At 46.3% G+C, this 23084-nt stretch overlaps 1 protein-coding gene across 1 annotated transcript in view; it reads left to right on the top strand.

The window, feature by feature from the left end:
* LOC106570400 (CUB and sushi domain-containing protein 3-like) overlaps nucleotides 1–23084 on the top strand; it is a 725317-nt gene that overhangs the window by 475546 nt on the left and 226687 nt on the right. Inside the window, 6 exon segments of the mRNA XM_014142665.2 lie at nucleotides 7856–8058; nucleotides 8480–8671; nucleotides 10132–10270; nucleotides 20132–20319; nucleotides 20647–20841; nucleotides 21257–21373. Of these exon segments, the coding sequence (XP_013998140.1) occupies nucleotides 7856–8058; nucleotides 8480–8671; nucleotides 10132–10270; nucleotides 20132–20319; nucleotides 20647–20841; nucleotides 21257–21373 (1034 nt within the window).

Consider the following 23084-nt stretch of genomic DNA (forward strand, 5'->3'; position numbering starts at 1 on the left):
TTGTTTCTCATGGTCTGAGAGTCTTTAGGTGCCTTTTGGCAAACTCCAAGCGGGCTGTCATGTGCCTTTTACTGAAGAGTGGCTTCCTTCTGGCCACTCTACCATAAAGGCCTGATTGGTGGAGTGTTGCAGAGATGGTAATCCTTCTGGAAGGTTCTCCCATTTCCACATAGGAGCTCTGGAACTCTGTCAGAGTGACCATCGGGTTCTTGGTCACCTCCCTGACCAAGGCCCTTCTCCCCTGATTGCTCAGTTTGGCCAGGTGGACAGTTCTTGGAAGAGTCTTGGTGGTTCCAAACTTCTTCCATTTAAGAATGATGGAGGACATTGTGTTCTTGGGGACCTTCAATGCTTCAAAAATGTTTTGGTACCCTTCCCTAGATCTATGCCTCGACACAATCCTGTCTCGGCGCTCTACGAACATTTCCTTCAACCTCATGGCTTGGTTTTTGCTCTGACATGCACTGTCAACTGTGAGACCTTATATAGACAGGTGTGTGCCTTTCCAACCATGTCCAATCAATTGAAATTACCACAGGTGAACTCCACTAAAGTTGTAGAAACATCTCAAGGATGATCAATGGAAACAGGATGCACCTGAGCTCAATTTCGAGTCTCATAGCAAAGGGTCTGAATACTTATGTAAATAAGGTAGTTGTGTTTTTTTATTTAATACATTTGTAAAAATTCGAAAAACCTGTTTTCACTTTATCATTATGGGGTATTGTGTGTAGAGTGCTGAGGATTTTGTTTTATTTCATCCATTTTAGAATAAGGCTGTAACGTAACAAAAAAAAGGGGTTTGAATACTTTCGGAATGCTCTGTACATTATTTTAATAGCAGGTGTCACGTCCTGACAATAGAAAGATGTTATTTTCTATGGTAGAGTAGGTCAGGGCGTGACAGGGTTTTTTTCCTATTTTTTCTATTTCTATGTTTTCAGGGTCTAGTTTTGTATTTCTATGTTGGGGTTTTGTTTGGGATGATCTCCAGTTAGAGGCAGCTGGTCCTCGTTGTCTCTAATTGGAGATCATACTTAAGTAGGGTTTTTTTCCACCTGGGTTTCTGGGAGATTGTATTTCTGAGTTAGTGTATGTTTCTACTCTGCATCACGGTTTGTTGTTTTTGTCAGCTCAGTAAGCCTGCAGAACGTGACGTTCGTTTTTTCTTTGTTTGTTATTTTGTTTGAGTGTTCTGAGTTACAATAAATATAAATATGAGCACTTTCCACACTGCACCTTGGTCTACTCCTTTTGACGATTGTCACAGAATCTCCCACCACCAAAGGACCAAGCAGCGTGCCCAGGAGAAACAGGAATGGACTTGGGAGGAAATTCTGGACAGGAAAGGACCCTGGAGTCAGGCTGGGGAGTATCGCCGTCCGAAAGAGGAAATTGAGGCAGCTAAAGCGGAGCGGCGATATTACGAAGCACTATACCAGCCACGAGGCAAGTGCGAGAGGCAGCCCCAAAATAAATTGGGGGGGGGCACACGGGGAGATTGGCAGAGTCAGGTTGGAGACCTGAGCCAACTCCCCGTGCTTACCGTGGGGAGCGAGTGACGAAGCAAGCACCGTGTTATGCAGTGATGCGCACTGTGTCGCCAGTGCGCATTCACAGGCCGGTGCGATCTGTACCCGCGCCCCGCATTTGTTGAGCTAGGTTGAGCATCCAGCCAGGACGGGTTGTGCCAGCTCTATGCTCCAGATCTCCAGCATGCCTCCACGGCCCAAAATATCCTGTGCCTGGCCCACGTACCCGGCCTCCAGTGAGTCTATTCAGCCTGGTATGCCCTGTGCCTGCTCCTCGCACTTGCCCTGAGGTGCCTGTTACCAGTCTGGCGCCACCTGTACCAGCCCCACGCATCAGTCATCCAGTGTGCCTGCCCAGTCCGGGGTGTCCTGTTCCTGCTCCCCACACTTGCCCTGAGGAGCGTGTTACCAGTCTGGTGCCATCTGTGCCAGCCGCACGCATCAGGCCTCCAGTGCGCCTGCCCAGTCCGGGGTGTCCTGTTCCTGCTCCCCGCACTTGTCCTGAGGTGTGTGTTACCAGTCTGGCGCCACCTGTGCCAGCCCCACGCATCAGTCATCCAGTGTGCCTGCCCAGTCCGGGGTGTCCTGGTCCTGCTCCCCACACTTGCCCTGAGGAGTGTGTTACCAGTCTGGTGCCATCTGTGCCAGCCCCACGCATCAGGCCTCCAGTGCGCCTGCCCAGTCCGGGGTGTCCTGTTCCTGCTCCCCGCACTTGTCCTGAGATGCGTGTTACCAGTCTGGCGCCACCTGTGCCAGCCCCACGCATCAGTCATCCAGTGTGCCTGCCCAGTCCGGGGTGTCCTGTTCCTGCTCCCCACACTTGCCCTAAGGAGCGTGTTACCAGTCTGGTGCCATCTGTGCCAGCCCCACGCATCAGGCCTCCAGTGCGCCTGCCCAGTCCGGGGCGTCCTGTTCCTGCTCCCCGCACTCGCCCTGAGGTGCGTGTTACTAGTCTGGCGCCACCTGTGCCAGCCCCACACATCAGGCCTCCAGTGCGCATTCCCAGTCCAAAGCTTCCGGCGACAGTTCCCAGTCCAGAGCTTCCGGCGACAGTTCCCAGTCCAGAGCTTCCTGCGACAGTTTCCAGTCCAGAGCTTCCGGCGACAGTTCCCAGTCCAGAGCTTCTGGCGACAGTTCCCAGTCTGGACCCTCCAGCGACGTTCCCCAGTCTGGAGTCTTCGGCGATGGCCTGCAGCCCAGAGTCTCCGGCGACGGCCTGCAGCCCAGAGTCTCCGGCGACGGCCTGCAGCCCAGAGTCTCCGGCGACGGCCTGCAGCCCAGAGTCTCCGGCGGCGGTCTGTAGCCCAGAACCTCCGGCGGCGGTCTGCAGCCCAGAACCTCCGGCGGCGGTCTGCAGCCCAGAACCTCCGGCGGCGGTCTGCAGCCCAGAACCTCCGGCGGCGGTCTGCAGCCCAGGGTCTCCGGCGGCGGTCTGCAGCCCAGAACCTCCGGCGGCGGTCTGCAGCCCAGAACCTCCGGCGGCAGTCTGCAGCCCAGAACCTCCGGCGGCGGTCTGCAGCCTAGATCCTCCGGCGGCGGTCTGCAGCCCAGAACCTCCGGCGGCAGCCTGCAGCCCAGAACCTCTGGCGGCGGTCTGCAGTCCAGAACCTCCTGCGGCAGTCTGCAGTCCAGAACCTCCAGCGGCAATCTGCAGTCCAGAACCTCCAGCGGCGGTCAGCAGTCCAGAACCTCCAGCGGCGATCGGCAGTCCAGAACCACCGGTGATCGATCCACGGTCCGGTGGCACAGAAGCAGAGGGGTCAGCGGGCGGAGCGTGGGTTACGCCCCAAACCGGAGCCGCCTCCTCTGTTGGAGGATCCGCGGGATGAGAAGGTTATGTGTACTGCACCAGAGCCGTCATAGACAGTAGTTACCCACCCTACCCTCCCTTTGTTTTTCTTTTTTTGGGGGGGGGGTACTGTCACGTCCTGACCATAGAAAGATGTTATTTTCTATGGTAGAGTAGGTCAGGACGTGACAGGTTTTTTTTTCTGTTTTCTGTTTCTATGTTGTCAGGGTCTAGTTTTGTATTTCTATGTTGGGGTTTTGTTTGGGATGATCTCCAATTAGAGGCAGCTGGTCCTCATTGTCTCTAATTGGAGATCATACTTAAGTAGGGTTTTTTTCCACCTGGGTTTGTGGGAGATTGTATTTCTGAGTTAGTGTATGTTTCTACTCTGCGTCACGGTTTGTTGTTTTTGTCAGCTCAGTAAGCCTGCAGAACGTGACGTTCATTTTTTCTTTGTTTGTTATTTTGTTTGAGTGTTCTGAGTTACAATAAATATAAATATGAGCACTTTCCACGCTGCACCTTGGTCTACTCCTTTTGACGATCGTCACAGCAGAACAGTGTAAAGTCCATTATCCTTCTGAAGAGTATGAATTAGGCTGTTTGAGAAGGTTTGAATCCTAAGCAACCTGCCTACACATTGTTTGAAGTACAATAGACCAACAGAGCTACTGTAGTAGGTCAAAGATGTGTGCTGGAAAAGCATGGGTGAGGTAGTCATTGTGGTGTTCATGTGAGTTTTCTTTATTTTCGGCTTCAGAACAATGCCTCCTCACTTAAAACAGTTTTTTTCCATTTCTATGGTTTTTACACTGAAAGGTGATTATACAAAAGCGTAATTCAACATACAGTAACACAGCATAAAAGTAAAAGTCAATTAGCCTATCTCAGAGATAAAAAGAGAGAGAGTGAAAGTCTGATAGGAGATCCTCTCAGAAATACAACAAGTAGAACTGATTGGACTTGGTGCTTCAATGGGAATGTTGGCTAGAAAAATTAGAAACATACAGAAAATGTTTTATTGTCCTTGCAAAAGTCTAAATATACATTTTAAGCTTCCCTGAAACAAACAGGAGCAAGAAAATAATCTGCATATGATCTTTTTCAATTGGAATGCAGTTCTATTCATTCCATAGCTACATTGAGTTTACAAAACATTGGGAACACTCTTTCCATGACACTCTGACCAGGTGAATCCAGGTGAAAGCTATGATCTCTTATTGATGTCACTTGTTAAATCCACTTCAATCAGATGAAGGGGATGAGACAAGAATGATTTTTAAGCCTTGAGACAAATGAAACATGGATTGCGTATGTGTGCTATTCAGAGGGTGAATGGGCAAGACAGAAGATTGAAGTGCCTTTGAACAAAGTATGGTCGTAGGTGCCAGGTTTGAGTGTGTCAAGAACTGCAACACTGCTGGGGTTTTCACACTAAACAGTTTCCAGTGTATCAAGAATGGTCCACAACCCAAAGGACATCCAGCCAACTTGACACAACTGTGATAAGAATTGGAATCAACATGGGCCAGCATCCCTGTGGAACGCTTTCGATACCTTGTAGTGTCCAAATTGAAGCAGTTCTGAGGGCAAAAGTGAGTGCAACTCAATATTAGGAAGGTGTTCCTAATGTTTTTAACACTCAGTGTTTTGTACTACTGTAGTTCGCTCCCTTTTTTTCGCGGGCTTCCAGGCATTTACTCATTCATTAACATGGATTTGGAATGAGGACTGTGTGGCTAGTTGGGCATTCGTGGATCCACTTGTTGGAGAAGTGTGCCAGGTCAGTCGGAAAGCATCACAACCTCTCCCTTGACTACTGTCACATTACGTGGCTCAAGAGCGAGGAATGAAGTGAGGCAAACTCCTTCATGTTCTGCGCCAGCAGATGGCCTGTGCTGCTGCTCCCCCTGACATCATAGTCATCCACCTTGGTAGAAACTAATTGGGACACACAAAGGGGACAGCCCTGGTGTGTCAGATGCAAACTGATTCGGAGGTAGTCACCCGAACAACGATGGTCTACTCTGACATAGCACAGCAGAGGAGTTTGATGTTTCAATGGGAGGAGGACAAGCGCATAAAGATGGCCCGGTGCTCTGTCACCCAGCTGATTTGAGCATTTCTCCATGGCAGGCGCATCCTCACAATCCGCCCCTCTGCCATAAAGCACTGTGTCCCTGGGCAGTACTGTAAGGATGGCGTGCATCTCACAGATCAGGGTAATGTCCTCTTCCATGAAAGTCTGAGTGCTGGTCTCTCCTCCGTTCTAGCAAGATGCACACAGTAGTACACACCACCACTCTCACTGCCACTTGCCTGCCTCTCCACGAACCCAAAGGCTCTTTTAAGAGTCACTTAATACATGAAAATTAGTGTGTGTGTGTGTGTGTGTGTGTGTGTGTGTGTGTGTGTGTGTGTGTGTGTGTGTGTGCGTGCGTGCGTGCGTGCGTGCGTGTGTGTGTGTGTGTCAGGAGGGGGCTGTCAAAACTATAAACGAAAGAAATGTCAAAATGTATCCTCAGGGAGGCCAACCCACAATCTTCAGATCCACAGGCAGTAACTTTAACCACTGCACTACGAATCCTGTTCTTAAAACATTGACTATGACAGACCATTTAAATGGACAGTCTGGAATATTTTGTTCCAAAATGATTTTGTTCATTCACTCAGTACTGATTGAACATTTATTTATCTTGCTTGGTTAAAATACAATAGTCTAACACAGATGATTTGATGAAAACAGACTCGTTTACTCATGTAGCTAACCAAGTTAGCAAGCATGTCATTTTCTTTTGACTGCGTACAGCAGGTTGCAAAACTTAAGCAAGCAAGCTGAGAGTAAGTTCGATTAATCTACCCCATGGTACACCAGAATATGGCCCATCAAGTCATCAGGTGAAAGCGGGGAGGAAAGGCAGATAGTGTTTTCATCAAAAGCAATCACATGTACATGTGAAAACACAAAATCCTACTCATTACCACACATGCTTAATTACCTCACTTTTGTTTTTCGCTGACTTCGCTGTCAGACAGAGCGGGGCACCTACCCAGCTAATCAAAATATATGTTTGCATTTATTGATTGTCTACAGTAGCCTAGGTTTGTTCACATAGATTTCTTATGACTGGCAGCATGGTGCAAGCAGCTGTGTTGTTGCCGAGCAACTGACCCGGTGTTAGAACTCTGAGCTTTGGCTAAAAAATATGCTACCATCGTCAGAAATGCTACATAAAGTTAGCACATTGTTGGTTCTTAATGGACAGAAATGAGCACGTGAGAGCAATAAATTATATCTGTAATCAAAACTGTTTCCCCAACAAACTTTTTTTTCTCCCTAAAACTAACGGACGGCTTATGACGAGAGGCGGGGAGTGTGTTTGTACCTCCAATCAAATTGAATTGCCAAGTTTAATCGACATTGGTTTCATATTGGCTTAGATATGATGGTGAATTTAATCAATCCCTACTATAGTGATCGGCGTGACTATAATAGTGAAGATCTGAATGTCCATTCCAGCAGGGGTACAGGAGTACAGGGTGTCCCGCTGTCCTCTCTCCAGTCTAGTCTACAGATGCCAGATACTTCTTTGGTTTTTGCCTGTCATGCACATCTTCGACCCCAGGGCTGGACAGCCTAATGAGACTCAAATGCTCAATCATAGACTCAATTATTAGTATTGCATGGAGCCGGAATGGTGTAACCTTGGAGGCAAACAATTTGTTCTGTTCCAACTCCCAGTGGCACACCTCGTTTGAAATCATATTTTTATTCATGACTTTCTTTATTTTCTTCCACTGGTGTCTTGATCAGCACAGTCTGCTGAATGGTGATGTGAAAGGAGTGTTATGACCACGTGCATCAATTACCTGCCAGGTTTTCTGACTTATAGCTCGTTGCTCGTAGCTTGATGTCTCTACAACATCATTATGCCTAGATAGGCACCTCAGTTTTGCATCACAACAGCACTTTTCCATGCAAAAGAAAAAGGCACTGGGGCTTTCAGCTGAATGCTTGCATTTTCTCAAAAGGGAATATCAAAAACCAAGGAAGAAATATGCACAAACCCTCAGATTTAGAACAAACTGTATTGCTAGCAATGCAGAACAAACTGTGTTTGTATGAGGAAACAGTTGTGTTGGTGTAACACATTCAGTGATTTGACTTGATTTATACCATTTTTGTCCATGAGGAGCAAAGGTCATCCACAAATTATCTCCACCGCACTGTTTTGGCGAATTTATCAAGTTATTTCCATGAGTATTGCAATTTTAACATCTCTGTTATTACTCTGTTATTCCATGATTTATTGCAAGTAATTTACTGCAGCCTAGGGTTGCAGTACTTTCTTAAAATTCCTAGGTTTTACAGAAATCCTGGTGGGAGGATTCCAGATTTACTGCTTATTCCTTCCTGATTCCAGGAATTTTCCAACTGGGATTTCTGGAAAACCTGGGGTTTTAAGGAATGTTACAGGAAGTTTGCAACCCTGCTGTAGTGTACATGATCATGTTCCTCCTCCTCATTTCTCAGCCTGCAGTTCCTGGCCTTCGACACAGAGGCATCCCATGACATCCTCAAGGTGTGGGACGGCCCTCCTGAGAATGAGATGTCCCTGAAGGAAGTGTCTGGCTCTCTGCTCCCCGAGGGGATCCACAGCACCCTCAACCTGGTCACCATCCAGTTTGAGACTGACTTCTACATCAGCAAGTCCGGCTTCGCTATCGAATTCTCAAGTGAGTAGTCTGTTTGTGAAAAGTCTTGGAAGTTTGAAGACACAAAAGCAATAAAGTCAGTTTTAGATTCATAAAGTCTAACACTAAGAAACAGTGTAAAGTGCAGGTTTGGGGTACTGTGTGACAGTTTATATCTTCAAAATTGATGCTCTTCTCGGAGTCAGTTTTACTGTGTCAGTTTCAGTACATCAGTTAGAATGTACATGTTTGGGTTACCGGCTAAAAATGTGGTATTGTATGTGATTGACTCTAATGGAAAACTTCGTTCACTGTATTATCTGGGGACTTTAATTGATTCAATACTTAAAACCAGACATACAAACTGTTTAGCTGTTATATAGAAGACACTGTCAACCCACTGTTAACATAAAACCTATCTGCATAGACTCACTTGATTCCCTCCCTACGTTGTGACCGGCAGGTTCGGTGGCCACAGCCTGCAGAGACCCAGGTGTACCCATGAACGGCAGTCGTAACGGGGACGGGCGAGAGCCGGGTGACACCGTCACCGTTCTCTGTGACCCTGGGTATGAGCTCCAGGGAGAGATGAAGATTACCTGTATCCAGGTGGAGAACCGCTACTACTGGCAACCCAGCCCTCCTGTCTGCATAGGTGAGTGCTTTAATTACAGATAGGGCTAGGAGATTTTCCTCAGCACATCAACTGACCAGGAAAGGACCCTTGGCTATAGTTATAGCTTTGTATTAAGGTCAGTACTGTTAGGTTCTAATTATTATAGTAAGAACTCGACGGACACTATGAAAGCTTAAACCAAGTGTATTCTTCTCAGAGGGCAATACAGCTGCATTAGACAAAGACATGTTTTTACCCGTGGTAGTATACATACCCCACGTTGGGTGGAGTCTCCTCCTTATCAGTACTGCCACATGTGACTGTTGTCCCTGCACTCAGCCCCTCCTAAGCTTACTTATGGCACCCCTCATGTCTCTATTATAACTACTGATTAATAATATAACTAATGATTAATAATAGTTAAAGCTCAGAAATCCAAACATATCAGTACAAACAGTTAGAGCCTGGGGTTTGTATTGAGGTGAGTACTAACAGATGGAGCCTGGGGTTTGTATTGAGGTGAGTACTAACAGGTGGAGCCTGGGGTTTGTATTGAGTTGAGTACTAACAGATGGAGCCTGGGGTTTGTATTGAGTTGAGTACTAACAGATGGAGCCTGGGGTTTGTATTGAGTTGAGTACTAACAGGTGGAGCCTGGGGTTTGTATTGAGTTGAGTACTAACAGATGGAGCCTGGGGTTTGTATTGAGGATTTTCCACTGACCACTATGTGTGTGCTGAGCAGGGAACAACTCTTGTCTGTCCTTATGGCCTTCTGTTGAGGTGAGTGCTTACAGGTAGATCCAGAAGTTTTCCTCTCTCTAACCTTACTTCCTCTCAGTAGTTGTCTGTTGACTCCCATCTAAAGGAGCTGTAACAAGAAAAGAGATTTGGGAAAAACTATCACGTAACAGCCCATTGGTGTTGCAGAGAGACTTAGATCTGGCAACCCAGCCCAGGCTCCTAGCCTGCTAATAAACATATTGTATCCCTGAATGTTGCGGAACCTAGCGCCAAGCAGTACTTGAGCTCTAAAGCCAATGAGATGACTGACAAGGCAAGCCATTGATGAAAATCTAATTATTGGACGCAGAGCCGAAGATCCCTCTCACTTTTCAGAGACGCCATACTTATAAGAAGTACCTTGACGAAACCTCAAGGATTCTTGTGTTTTATGTGTTTTTGTACAGGGCGTCTGTGTGGAGAATTTGATCTCTCAAACTCAAAGTATCAGTTACCATTATGGTTGCAAAATCCCCAGGTTTTCCAGAAATCCTGGTTGGATTATTCCAGATTTCCTGCATATTTCCTGCTGAGTCCAGGAATCTTCCAACAAGGATTTCTGAAAAACCTGGGGATTTTGGGAAAGTTATGAGAATTTTGCAACCCTATCCACCATTAAATCTCCACAGAATATCATGCCGTATTCTGACTACAGAATAACAGAGACAGAGTGTCAGAGTTAGTATATTTTTAATTTGCTCACTTCTTCTCTTTCAGCCCCCTGTGGAGGAAACTTGACTGGATCCAATGGCTTCATCCTGTCTCCCAACTTCCCCCATCCCTACCCCCACAGCAAGGACTGTGATTGGCTAATAGCTGTCAACTCTGACTATGTCCTATCGCTGGCCTTCATCAGGTAACATGGCAGCATATTAGGCGCTAATACAGTTGAAGTTGGAAGTTTACATACACCTTAGCCAAATACATTTAAACTCGGTTTTTCACAATTCCTGACATTTAATCCTCGTAAAAATTCCCTGTCTTGGGTCAGTTAGGGTCAGTACTTTATTTTAAGAATGTGAAATGTCAGAATAATAGTAGAGAGAATGATTTATTTCAGCTTTTATTTCTTTCATCACATTCCCAGTGAGTCAGAAGTTTACATACACTCAATTAGTATTTGGTAGCATTGCCTTTAAATTGTTTAACTTGGGTCAAATGTGGAGGAGTTAGTGGAGGAGTGGCGGAGTGGCGGAGGGAGTTTTGGGCCATCTCTGCCCAGGGGATGAAATCCAACCACTCCCCCGGCCGGTCCTGGCAATAAGACCGCAGAAACCTAGCCACATCCTGGTTAACTCTCTCCACCTGCCCATTACTTTCGGGGTGAAACCCTGAGGTCAGGCTGACCGAGACCCCCAGACGTTCCATGAACGCCCTCCAGACCCTTGAAGTGAACTGGGGACCCCGATCAAACACTATATCCTCAGGCAGCCCGTAGTGCCGGAAGACGTGTGTAAACAGGGCCTCCGCAGTCTGTAGGGCCGTAGGGAGACCGGGCAAAGGAATGAGACGGCAGGACTTAGAAAACCGATCCACAACAATCCGTCACAAAATCCACCGATAGGTGTGACCACGGCCGTTGTGGAATGGGTAAAGGGTTGTAATTTCCCTCTGGGCAGGTGTCTAGGTGCCTCGCACTGGGCGCACACCGAGCAGGAGGAAACATACACCCTCACGTCCTTAGCTAAAGTGGGCCACCAGTACTTCCCACTAAGACAGCGCACTGTCCGACCGAAGCCAGGATGACCAGTGGAAGGTGGCGTATGAGCCCAACAGATCAATCGATCACGAACATCAGACGGAACGTACTTATGTCCAACCGGACACTGGGTGGGAGTGGGCTCCGCATGTAACGCCCGCTCGATGTCCGAGTCAACCTCCCATACCACCAGTGCCACCAGGCAAGAAGCCGGTATTATGGGAGTGGGATCCGTGGACCGCTCCTCTGTGTCATACATCCGAGACAGTGCGTCTGCCTTAGCATTCTGGGAACCTGGTCTGTAGGATAGAGTGAACACAAAATGGGTGAAAAACATGGCCCACCTTGCCTGGCGAGGATTCATTCTCCTCGCCTTCCGGATGTACACCAGATTGCGGTGGTCAGTCCAAATGAGAAAAGGGTGTTTAGCCCCCTCAAGCCAATTCCTCCACGCTTTCAGAGCCCCGACAACAGCCAACAGCTCCCGATCCCCCACATCATAGTTTCGCTCCGCCGGGCTGAGCTTCTTCGAAAAGAACACACAGGGGCGGAGTTTTGGTGGTGTACCCGAGCGCTGAGACAGCACAGCTCCTATCCCAGCCTCGGACGCATCCACCTCTACTATGAACGCTAAGGAGGGATCAGGATGAGCCAACACAGGAGCTGAGGTAAACAGAGCCTTCAGGTGACCAAAAACCCTGTCCGCCCCAGCTGATCACTGCAGTTGCACCGGTCCCCCCTTCAGCAAAGAGGTAATCGGAGCCGCTACCTGACTAAAGCCCCAGATAAACCTCCGGTAGTAGTTGGCAAAACCTAAGAACCGCTGCACCTTCTTTTCCGTGGTTGGAGTCGGCCAATTACGCACGGCTGAAATGCGGTCATTCTCCATCTCCACCCCTGACTCGGACAGGCGATACCCTAGGAAGGAGATGGACTGTTGGAAGAACAGACATTTCTCCGCCTTAACGTACAGGTCATGCTCCATCAGTCGACCAAGCACCTTGCGCACCAGAGACACATGCTCGGCGCGTGTAGTGGAGTATATTAGAATGTCATCTATATACACCACTACACCCTGCCCGTGCAGGTCCCTGAAAATCTCGTCTACAAAGGATTGGAAGACGGATGGAGCATTCATCAACCCGTACGGCATGACAAGGTACTCATAGTGTCACGGCTGTTGTCGGTTAAGGAGGACCAAAATGCAGCAGAAATAACTGTACTCATCCTCTTTATTAAACCTCTATAGTCAATGCACGGGCGTAAACCTCCATCCTTCTTCTTCACAAAAAAATACTCGAGGAGGCAGGTGAAGTGGAAGGCCGAATGTATCCCTGTACCAGAGATTCGATGATATATGTTTCCATAGCCGCTGTCTCCTCCTGTGACAGAGAATACACGTGACTCCTAGGAAGTGCTGCATCTACCAGGAGATTTATCGCACAATCCCCCCATCGATGGGGTGGTAGTTGAGTCGCCTTCTTTTTACAGAAGGCGAGAGCCAAATCAGCATATTCAGCGGGGATGTGCATGGTGGAGACCTGGTTTGGACTCTCCACCGCAGTTGCACCTATGGAAACACCTATACACCTCCCTGAACACTGACGTGACCATCCCTTGAGAGCCCTCAGTTGCCACGAAATAGTGGGATCATGATTGGCCAACTAGGGAAACCTCATGACCCTCCTGTGTTATCATACATAGTGGAGCTGTGACCTCCCTAATCAGACCCGACCCTAAAGGACGACTATCTAAGGAATGTACAGGGAAGGGCACATCAACAGGAACAATAGGGATTCCTAATCTATGAGTAAACGAACGGTCAATAAAGTGAATCTAGTAGCGCCTTATGCTGGGAATGCGGGGAAAACTCATTATTTAGATATATATGTGCGCAACAGGAAGCTCTGGGTGAGTTGGGTGCATACTCACCTGGGATGATCCACCAGTGCCCTGCCTGCTGCCTCGACTTCCTGGGGAACCTCTCCAGCACCGACCAGCAGTGTGTCCTCTGCGGCCACAGGTAGTGCAGGAAACAGCCTCCCCTCCGGTCACCCTTAGAGCAGCACCTCCGAGCTCCATAGGTGTAGGATCAGAGGTGCTGGGGGATGGAATGGATGGACCCCGATCCGGACATCCGCGGGTGGCCAACAGGTTATCCAGCCGGATGGATAAATCCACCAGCTGGTCGAGGGTAAGGGTGGTGTCCCTGCAGGCCAGCTCCCGACGAACATCCTCCCGTAGACTACATTGGTAATGGTCAATCAGGGCCCTCTCATTCCATCTTGCGCTGACAGCCAGGGTCCTGAAGTCCAGTGCGAATTCCTGTGTGCTCCTCATCCCCTGTCTGAGATGGAACAAGCGTTCCCCCGCCGCTCTCCCCTCAGGTGGATGATTGAAGACCGCCCGGAAGCGGCGGGTGAAATCCTCATAGCGGACCAACGTTGCATCTATACTTCCCCATTCCGCGTTGGCCCACTCAAGCGCCTTCCCCGACAGACAGGAGATGAGGGCGGACACGCTCTCGTATCCCGAGGGAGCCGGGAGGACGGTCACCATGTAGAGCTCCAACTGGAGCAGCCCTCTCGTCCAATAGTGCTCAGGGCAGAGCTCCCACTGGGTCCAGGTGTTAGGTGTTGGTTGTGGTGTTGGTTGGAGTGAAGTTGATTGGGTTGTGGGAACACCCCCCCCTTCTCCATCGTTCCATGGTGAGCAGCACGCGATCCATGGCTGTGCCAAGATGTTGGAGCATCGTCACGTGCTGCTGGACGCGTTCCTCCACTGGTACCGGAGGACTGGGTGCACCTGCTGACTCCATAAAAAAGTGGTGCGTGATTCTGTCAGGTGTCAGTTGTGCAGAGATGAGGACGGAGTCAGGCGCAGGACACAGAACTGAGAAAAATAACGTACTTTACTCTGGAAAATAATCAGCCAAATAAATCCACGCAGGGATAACAAAACCCTAACACAAAAGACTAACACAAAACCAAGAAACAATCACGCACAAAACATAATGAGAACCAGAGGGTTAACTTCTCTAGGGCCGGCGGGACGAAATCGTCCCACCTACGTAACAGCCAGTGGAATCCTGTGGCGCGTTATTCAAATACCTTAGAAATGCTATTACTTCAATTTCTCAAACATATGACTATTTTACACCATTTTAAAGACAAGACTCTCGTTAATCTAACCACACTGTCCGATTTCAAAAAGGCTTTACAACGAAAGCAAAACATTAGATTATGTCAGCAGAGTACCCATCCAGAAATAATCAGACACCCATTTTTCAAGCTAGCATATAACGTCACAAAAACCCAGAAGACAGCTAAATGCAGCACTAACCTTTGATGATCTTCATCAGATGACACACCTAGGACATTATTTTATACAATACATGCATGTTTTGTTCAATCAAGTTCATATTTATATCAAAAACCAGCTTTTTACATTAGCATGTGACGTTCAGAACTAGCATACTAGTTTACTATACTAGCAAACTTCTGGTGAATTTACTAAATTACTCACGATAAACGTTCACAAAAAGCATAACAATTATTTTAAGAATTATAGATACAGAACTCCTCTATGCACTCGATATGTCCGATTTTAAAATAGCTTTTCGGTGAAAGCACATTTTGCAATATTCTCAGTAGATAGCCCGGCATCACAGGGTTAGCTATTTAGACACCCAGCAAGTTTAGCACTCACCAAAGTCAGATTTACTATAAGAAAAATGTTATTACCTTTGGTGTTCTTCGTCAGAATGCACTCCCAGGACTTCTACTTCAATAACAAATGTTGGTTTGGTCCCAAATAATCCATAGTTATATCCAAATAGCGGCGTTTTGTTCGTGCGTTCAAGACACTATCCGAAAGGGTAAATAAGGGTTACGAGCATGGCGCATTTCGTGACCAAAAATATGTAAATATTCCATTACCGTACTTCGAAGCATGTCATACGCTGTTTAAAATCCATTTTTATGCCATTTTTCTCGTAAAAAAGCGATAATATTCTGACCGGGAATCTGCATTTAGGTAAACAGATGAAAGAAAATAAAGCATGGGGTCGACTCGGGCACGTGCCTAAGCCCATAGTACTCTGATCGGCCACTTGCCAAAAGCGATAATGTGTTTCAGCCAGAGGCTGCCTCGATATCGTTCAGCTTTTTCCCGGGCTCTGAGAGCCTAAGGGAGCCATAGGAAGTGTCACGTTAGAGCAAAGATCCTCAGTCTTCAATAAAAAGAGCCCAGATGAACAACAACTTGTCAGACAGGCCACTTCCCATATAGAATCCTCTCAGGTTTTTGCCTGCCATATGAGTTCTGTTATACTCACAGACACCATTCAAACAGTTTTAGAAACTTTAGGGTGTTTTCTATCCAAAGCCAATAATTATATGCATATTCTAGTTACTGGGCAGGAGTAGTAACCAGATTAAATCGGGTACGTTTTTTATCCGGCCGTGTCAATACTGCCCCCTACCCCCAACAGGTTAAATAGGGAAATAATAATAACGTAATGGGAACCAGGTGTGAACAATCAAGACATAACAAATGGAAAAAGAAACGTGGATCGGTGGCAGCTAGAAAGCCGGCGACGACGACCGCCGAACGCCGCCCGGACAAGGAGAGGCACCAACTTCGGCAGAAGTCGTGACAGTTTCAGGTAGCCTTCCACAAGCTTCCCACAATAAGTTGGTTGAATTTTGACCCATTCCTCCTGACAGAGCTGGTGTAACTGAGTCAGGTTTGTAGCCCCCCTTGCTCGCACAAACCTTTTCAGTTCTGCTCAAAAATGTTCTATAGGAATGAGGTCAGGGCTTTGTTGTCCTTAAGCCGTTTTGCCACAACTTTGGAAGTATGCTTGGGGTCATTTTCCATTTGAAAGACCCATTTGCGACCAAGCTTTGACTTCCTGACTGATGTCTTGAGATGTTGCTTCAATATATCCACTAATTTTCCATCCTCATGATGCCATCTATTTTGTGAATTGCACCAGTCCCTCCTGCAGCAAAGCACCCCCACAACATGATGCTGCCACCCCCGTGCTTTGCCGTTGGGATGGTGTTCTTCGTCTTGCAAGGCTCCTCCTTTTTCCTCCAAACATAACGATGGTCATTATGGCCAAACAGTTCTATTTTTGTTTCATCAGACCAGAGGACATTGCTCCAAAAAATACTATCTTTGTCCCCATATGCAGTCGCAAACCGTAGTCTGGCTTTTTTATGGTGGTTTTGAAGCAGTGGCTTCTTCCTTGCTGAGCGGACTTTCAGGTTATGTTGATATAGGACTCGTTTTACTGTGGATATAGACACTTTTGTACCTGTTTCCTCCAGCATCTTCACAAGGTCCTTTGCTGGTGTTCTGGGATTGATTTGCACTTTTCGCACCAAAGTACTTTCATCTCTAGGAGACAGAAAGTGTCTCCTTCCTGAGCGGTATGGCGGCTGCATGGTCCCATGGTGTTTATACTTGCGTACTATTGTTTGTACAGATGAACGTGGTACCTTCAGGCATTTGGAAATTGCTCCCAAGGATGAATCAGACTTGTGGAGGTCTGAGGTCTTGGCTGATATCTTTTGATTTTCCCATGATGTGTGGCTCAGTTGGTAGAGCATGGTGTTTGCAACGCCAGGGTTGTGGGTTCGATTCCCACAGGGGACCAGTACGGGGGGAAAAAAAGAAAAAAAATGTATGAAATGTATGCATTCACTACTGTAAGTCGCTCTGGATAAGAGTGTCTGCTAAATGACTAAAATGTAAATGACCAAAATGTAAAATGTAAGCAAACAGGCACTGAGTTTGAAAGTAGGCCTTGAAATACATCCACAGGTACACCTCTAATTGACTCAAATTATGTCAATTAGCCTATCAGAAACTTCTAAAGCCCTGACATAATTCTCTGGAATTTTCCAAGCTGTTTCAAGGCACGGTCAATTTAGTGTATGTAAACTTCTGACCCATTGGAATTGTGATACAGTGAATTATAAGTGAAATAATCTGTCTGTAAACAATTGTTGGAAAAATTACTTGTGTAATGCTCAAAGTAGATGGCCTAATTGACTTGCCAAAACTATAGTTAACAATACATTTGTGGAGTGGTTGAAAAACAAGTTTTAATGACTCCAAACTAAGTGTATGTAAACTTCCCACTTCAACTGTAGGGGCTAGTTTTCTCCGAAGTGATTAAGGCCTACTCTCCCTATCAGTTCCACTGAATGCACACATGCACGCAAGGTGGACCTTAATGGGAATTTTGTCACAATCACATTGAGGGGTGTGAGGTGATTATACAACGGTCTCTGCTAACTGCTATCACTGTTATATTAAGATGCAATTAATGTGTTCGGCGGGTAATTAGCTTCCCCAGCTGGACTTCCTTGCTTTGACCTTTCTCAGCTCCCCACTTTTAAGGTGCTGTATCAAGACATCTCGGCCTGCGTTGACTGATGCAGCCAATTAATAGAAGAACAAAGCAAGAACTTAATGTGTTTCACACCTAAATTGTGTAACTGTTTTCATTTAACCTTTGGCGGCGGCAAGGCTTGAGCGGGCGCAGGGGCCTTCCATGGCAGACAGGTGCCAAAGGTCAAAACGGGGTTAGGTTTGACTGCCGATAGGCTACACAGTGTGGTGTATAGCTGACAGATGTTACCACTGCTGCCACACTCTAAGTTAAACCTCTAACTTCAAGCTGTGAGATGAGGCCTCCCCCTGCCTTTCCCCTACCAGCAGCTAGCTCCTCCTAATCCTGTCTGCATCAAAGGGTGATGCAGCCACGTACCTGTCCCTTGGCAGCCCGCCCTGTGCCAGACATGAGGCTGTGTGTGTGTGTGTGTGTGTGTGTGTGTGTGTGTGTGTGTGTGTGTGTGTGTGTGTGTGTGTGTGTGTGTGTGTGTGTGTGTGTGTGTGTGTGTGTGTGTGTGTGTGTGTGCGTGCGTGTGTGTGCGTGCGAGAGATTGAGGACTAAGCGTGAGAGAGAGAGAGAGAGAGAGAGCGAGAGAGAGGGAGTGAGGACTAAGGGTGAGAGAGACAGTGAGGACTAAGGGTGAGAGAGATTGAGGATTAAGGGTGAGAGATTGAGAAGGAGAGATTGAGGACTAAGGATGAGAGATTTAGAGAGAGAGATTGAGGACTAAGGGTGAAAGATTGAGAGAGGGAGATTGAGGACTAAGGGTGAGAGATTGAGAGATTGAGGATTAAACATGAGAGATTTAGAGAGAGAGATTGAGGACTAAGGGTGAGAGATTGAGGACTGAGAGAGAGAGAGAGAGAGAGAGAGAGAGAGAGAGAGAGAGAGAGAGAGAGATTGAGGACTAAGGGTGAGAGATTGAGGAGAGAGAGAAAGAAATAGTGCAAGACAGAAAAATAAAGAAAGAGAGGGGGTGAGATAAAAGTAACATCTCCTTAGTTGTATTAAAAAAAATAAAAAATTATATTTGAGCTGAAAGCAAGCCACTGCAGTGATGATGACACAGCAGTTTTCAAGCGACCAGTATCAGGCAGCCATTTTGGTTCCACCGGTTAGACAGTTTCATCTGGTGTGTAAAGTGAGCTCTCTTCTCATTTGAATGGTCCTATCCCACAAAACAATGAAGTAAATAACACAGTACAGTGGAAAAGTGGCTATTGGCAGTGGGACGGTGGTACAGGGTTAACCAGGGTTCTCTAATGAAAAGCCTTTTATTTTGTTCTATCTCGCAGACGACCATTATACACTCCATTATACACTCCATTACTGACACTATTCTCCCCAAAAAGACCACCACATTAAATATGTTCCCAATCAAAATAGAGAAAATTAATATTAATATATTGTAAAAAAAAGTCAGGGTTGACATGGTGAGGAATAAGGAGGCCCAGCACCGAGCCCTGGGGGACACCCTTTGTAACCGCAGCAGTGTAATATTATATAGTAAAAAGGGACCCATTGCATTGGCAAGGTGTCAAATTTGGATTTCATTGTCATTGTCACCAAATTGGGTATTATCTTCGCCGCGTATTCGTTAGCTACCAAGTAAAATTGGTTGAGTGACAGCTCCAGAGGCTAAACTAAAAAAAACATCTGAACACATCTGGTTATCAACATTTAATGACTTTATTAATATGGTGTAGAGCAGGAGTTTCCCCCCCATGTTTGGATTTCTATTATCTTACAATGAGCCCTTAGCCTTAGATACAGGCTCATTGAAGTGTGGCAATATCACTTAGCGTACTCTTTCAGAAATATTATTAAAGAAAATACACCTCCAAATGTCTCTTACGTAAATGAACTTCCCTGATAGAGAAAACGCACACACAAACACACACACCCACAAACACAGCACACGCACACACTCATTCTCGAAAATGCGGAGCATGGGAGAGGAGCTGTTAGTAGACAAACTTTTGTGATGAGGTTGCAGCTCAATAGGATAAGTGCCTCATCTTTGACTATACCAAAGCAATTACACTCCCCGGGTATTTATAGATGCTAGCATCCTTAGTGTTAGCGTTTTCCCACAGCACAGATAAGGGAAATTAATGGAGCGCTAGCAACCGCTAACTGGGTAAAGGGGGATATCATCATGTTGTCCGGCTCCACAGCTGAGACCCATAGAGAGGAGAGGTTACAGATGATCTGAGGAATCTATTCATTAGCGTCTGTGGCATTAGGTAGACACAGGCATCTGAGGCATCTGCCACTGTGTGTCAATGTGTGAATCGCGGGGCCTTTTGAGTGTTGTCTCTAACCTCCCACCTCGACCGTGCACACAAGGCCATGAAAGCAGACAGTATTTTCTAGTCATCTCTGCCGATTTGATTTGATGTATTACTGTATACGGCGCACAGACAGATGAATTGAAACCCAAACAAGCTCAGCAGAAAGAGAGAGAGTTTCTCTAAAAGGGTTTTCTAAAAAAAGAACACGCTCCTCCAGATATGGTATGGCGGGGGAATTGGATGGAGTCTTTGATCTGATTTGTCTCTTTCTCTCTTACTCTCTCTTACTCTCTCTCTCTCTATCCCTCCCTCTAGTTTCAGCATTGAGCCCAACTATGACTTCCTGTATATCTACGACGGCCCAGACAGCAACAGCCCTCTGATTGGTAGCTTTCAGGACAGCAAGCTTCCGGAGAGGATCGAGAGCAGCTCCAACACCATGCACCTGGCTTTCCGCAGCGATGGCTCTGTCAGCTACACCGGTTTCCACCTGGAATACAAAGGTAGTAGGACAGGGGAACGTTTCTGCTTAGCTGTTTAAATTGGTTCCTATACCAACGTCAGACATGTGCATTGTTTCCTTTCATTGTTTTGTATGTGCAGAATGTGTAATGAGAATCCAAATGTTTTCTATCCACAGTATTCTGATAGTAGAGGTGGATACAATGTTTTAGCATTTGAATTATGAGTTTTGTTAAACTCTCCTCAACATCTTTCAACAAAGAAACTCCCTCACTGCCTGTGTTACCTATTTGCATCTGCTGTACACACTACTATTAAAGCTTTTTTGTTATATACTGTATGTGTATATATATCTTTCCCCGCTTCAGCCAAGCTGCGTGAGTCGTGCTTTGATCCAGGCAGTGTGATGAACGGGACCAGGTTGGGCAGCGACTACAAGCTGGGTTCCACCGTGACGTTCTACTGCGAGTCGGGATACGTTCTCCAGGGCTACTCCACGCTCACCTGCATCATGGGGGACGACGGCAGGCCCGGCTGGAACAGGGTGCTGCCCAGCTGTCAAGGTACAAAACATGCATACTGACATAGGCCAACCTGATGAAGCTAGAGAAAGGCCGTTAGATATGGTCATAGCAGTGTACTAAAGGAAATAAATCTGTTAGGATGTTTACTGAGCTGGGAGAAAAATCCAATAAAACAATTTGTGGGGAAAAAGATGGGGGTAAAAGGATTGCCCAAAAGTTGTAGTAGCCACTGTAAAACAATCAATATGACTTACAGCACACATATAAGCACACGGAAGATAATCATAAGACTAGACTGCTAAGCTGTCTGTGTAATCCTTGTGTGTGTTCCATGCTGCTCGTTTCTGGAAGACTTCGCATGGCCAATGTATTGAATAAATGTGAGCTAGATGCTCCTTCAGAGAGGTACATTAGAAGTTGAGCGGTGCTCAGTGTGTCTGTTTGTGTTCCCCAGCACCGTGTGGGAGTCGTTCCACAGGGTCAGAGGGCACGGTGCTGTCTCCTAACTTCCCCCGCAACTACACCTCAGGACACAGCTGTGTGTACTCCATCTCCGTGCCACGAGAGTTCGGTAAGTACACACAGTTATACAATTCATTCAAATTTGAGTGAAATGACCTTGATAAGCTCGGGACTTTGGTAAGGACACACGTCCTGACACTTGTGCTTGGGATATGTTTGGTCTGACATATGCTGGAGGTGGCATGAACTCTTAACAGTCTTTCGTAAAAGACAGATTTGCTGCCAACTCCGTGCCACCTAAGTTTGGTAAGGACACATACAGTATAAACTTAATCGTCGAGACCTTTGGTATGAAATAAGATCAATGTGGTGGGAATTCATGATAGTCTGTGAACGTTTTTTTTTAACAAAAGATGGACTTCACTGAAAATACTGTAGCAGTCTTCTTTGCTTCATAGCAGATTTCAATTTCATGCATTTTTTATGCCAAACATCGATGTTGAAAAAGTTCAACACATCCATCATCGCTTTGGAACATTTTTGCCATTTCATCTTGATATTAGGCCACGATTTGATGACATTGGCTTCTGCTGTATAAATATTTTTGTGTTCTTCATCCCATTTCATTCTTTCATCAGTATTGTCCCTCAGAGGTGGTTATAAGAAAACTCTCAGAGTGGATGAATTAGATGTGTCGTACTTTATTAGGATTCGTTGTATGTTGGGCAGGGTCAGAAACAGCAAAGTGGTGCGCACTTGTAACTAAGCAACAAGCCGGCGATTTGCTGTGATGTGCAGTTTTAAAAAGCTTTTAATGGCGTTAGGACTTGTCTCACCAGAGGGTGAGGCATAATAGTGATTTTACATCAGGTGGATGTGATCTGTCTTCAAATGTTTCTCCATCCAACACCCATTAATTGGGATGTAGCACACTGTATTTGATAATTATATCAACTCCAAATCTTTATTCTAATGCTCATATATCCTTTCATGTGGTTAAGATGACTGTTTTTCACTGATTGGTCTCTCTTCCAATAGTTTTCAATGCATCGTGTTATGTGAGTTAACACTGTAAATTTAATGAAAAGATTGACGTTTCAGCATGCTAGCTTGTTAAATTGCAAAGTGTTACAATACCATTGCACTTGATTTACACTGCCTGTCTTAATCAATCAGCGAAAATAATGTAGTAGAAAAGTAAATTGTGTTACATTTGGACAGCAACCATGGCCTGTCTCTGAGGTGGTGTACAAAGTCATGGGGCGCATCCTAAATACTACCCTATGGGCCCTGGTCAACATTTTGCTCTACATTTTGGTCATTTAGTAGACGCTCATATGTAACGCCCCTAGAGTTGATTGATGCACCTGTGCATCACACGGTGACGTCATTTTGAATATTGAACAGCTCCCTGTGTGTTTATGCTAGAGACTTACCGTTTCTTGTAGTGACTGCAGCTCAGTCCTCTCTTTGTGCCTATTCCATAACATAGGGCTTGTTAAAGTGGCCTTTTTCTACACAATACGATCCGTACAATTGTCACAATTGTCTGTAAAACCCGATCCGTGTGAGCTACAAACTAATAAGTCAACACCAATGAAAGATCTCACAAACACGACAGTTTTGACTCTACGACATCCACAAGCTTTACGACAGTCGTCTGAACTCTGTCATGGACGTCCTCATTTCGAAGAGGTTTTCTCACAAAACCGACTGTCTAGATTGACCGAACCATTGGAGCTACAAACTAATATGTCACCAATATGGAAAGGGGCGACTCTCACAAACACGAAAGTCTGAAGTTAACCCAGTATCAGGCT

The sequence above is a fragment of the Salmo salar genome, chromosome ssa14, assembly GCF_905237065.1.
Source record: "Salmo salar chromosome ssa14, Ssal_v3.1, whole genome shotgun sequence".
NCBI classification, from domain to species: Eukaryota; Metazoa; Chordata; class Actinopteri; order Salmoniformes; family Salmonidae; genus Salmo; species Salmo salar.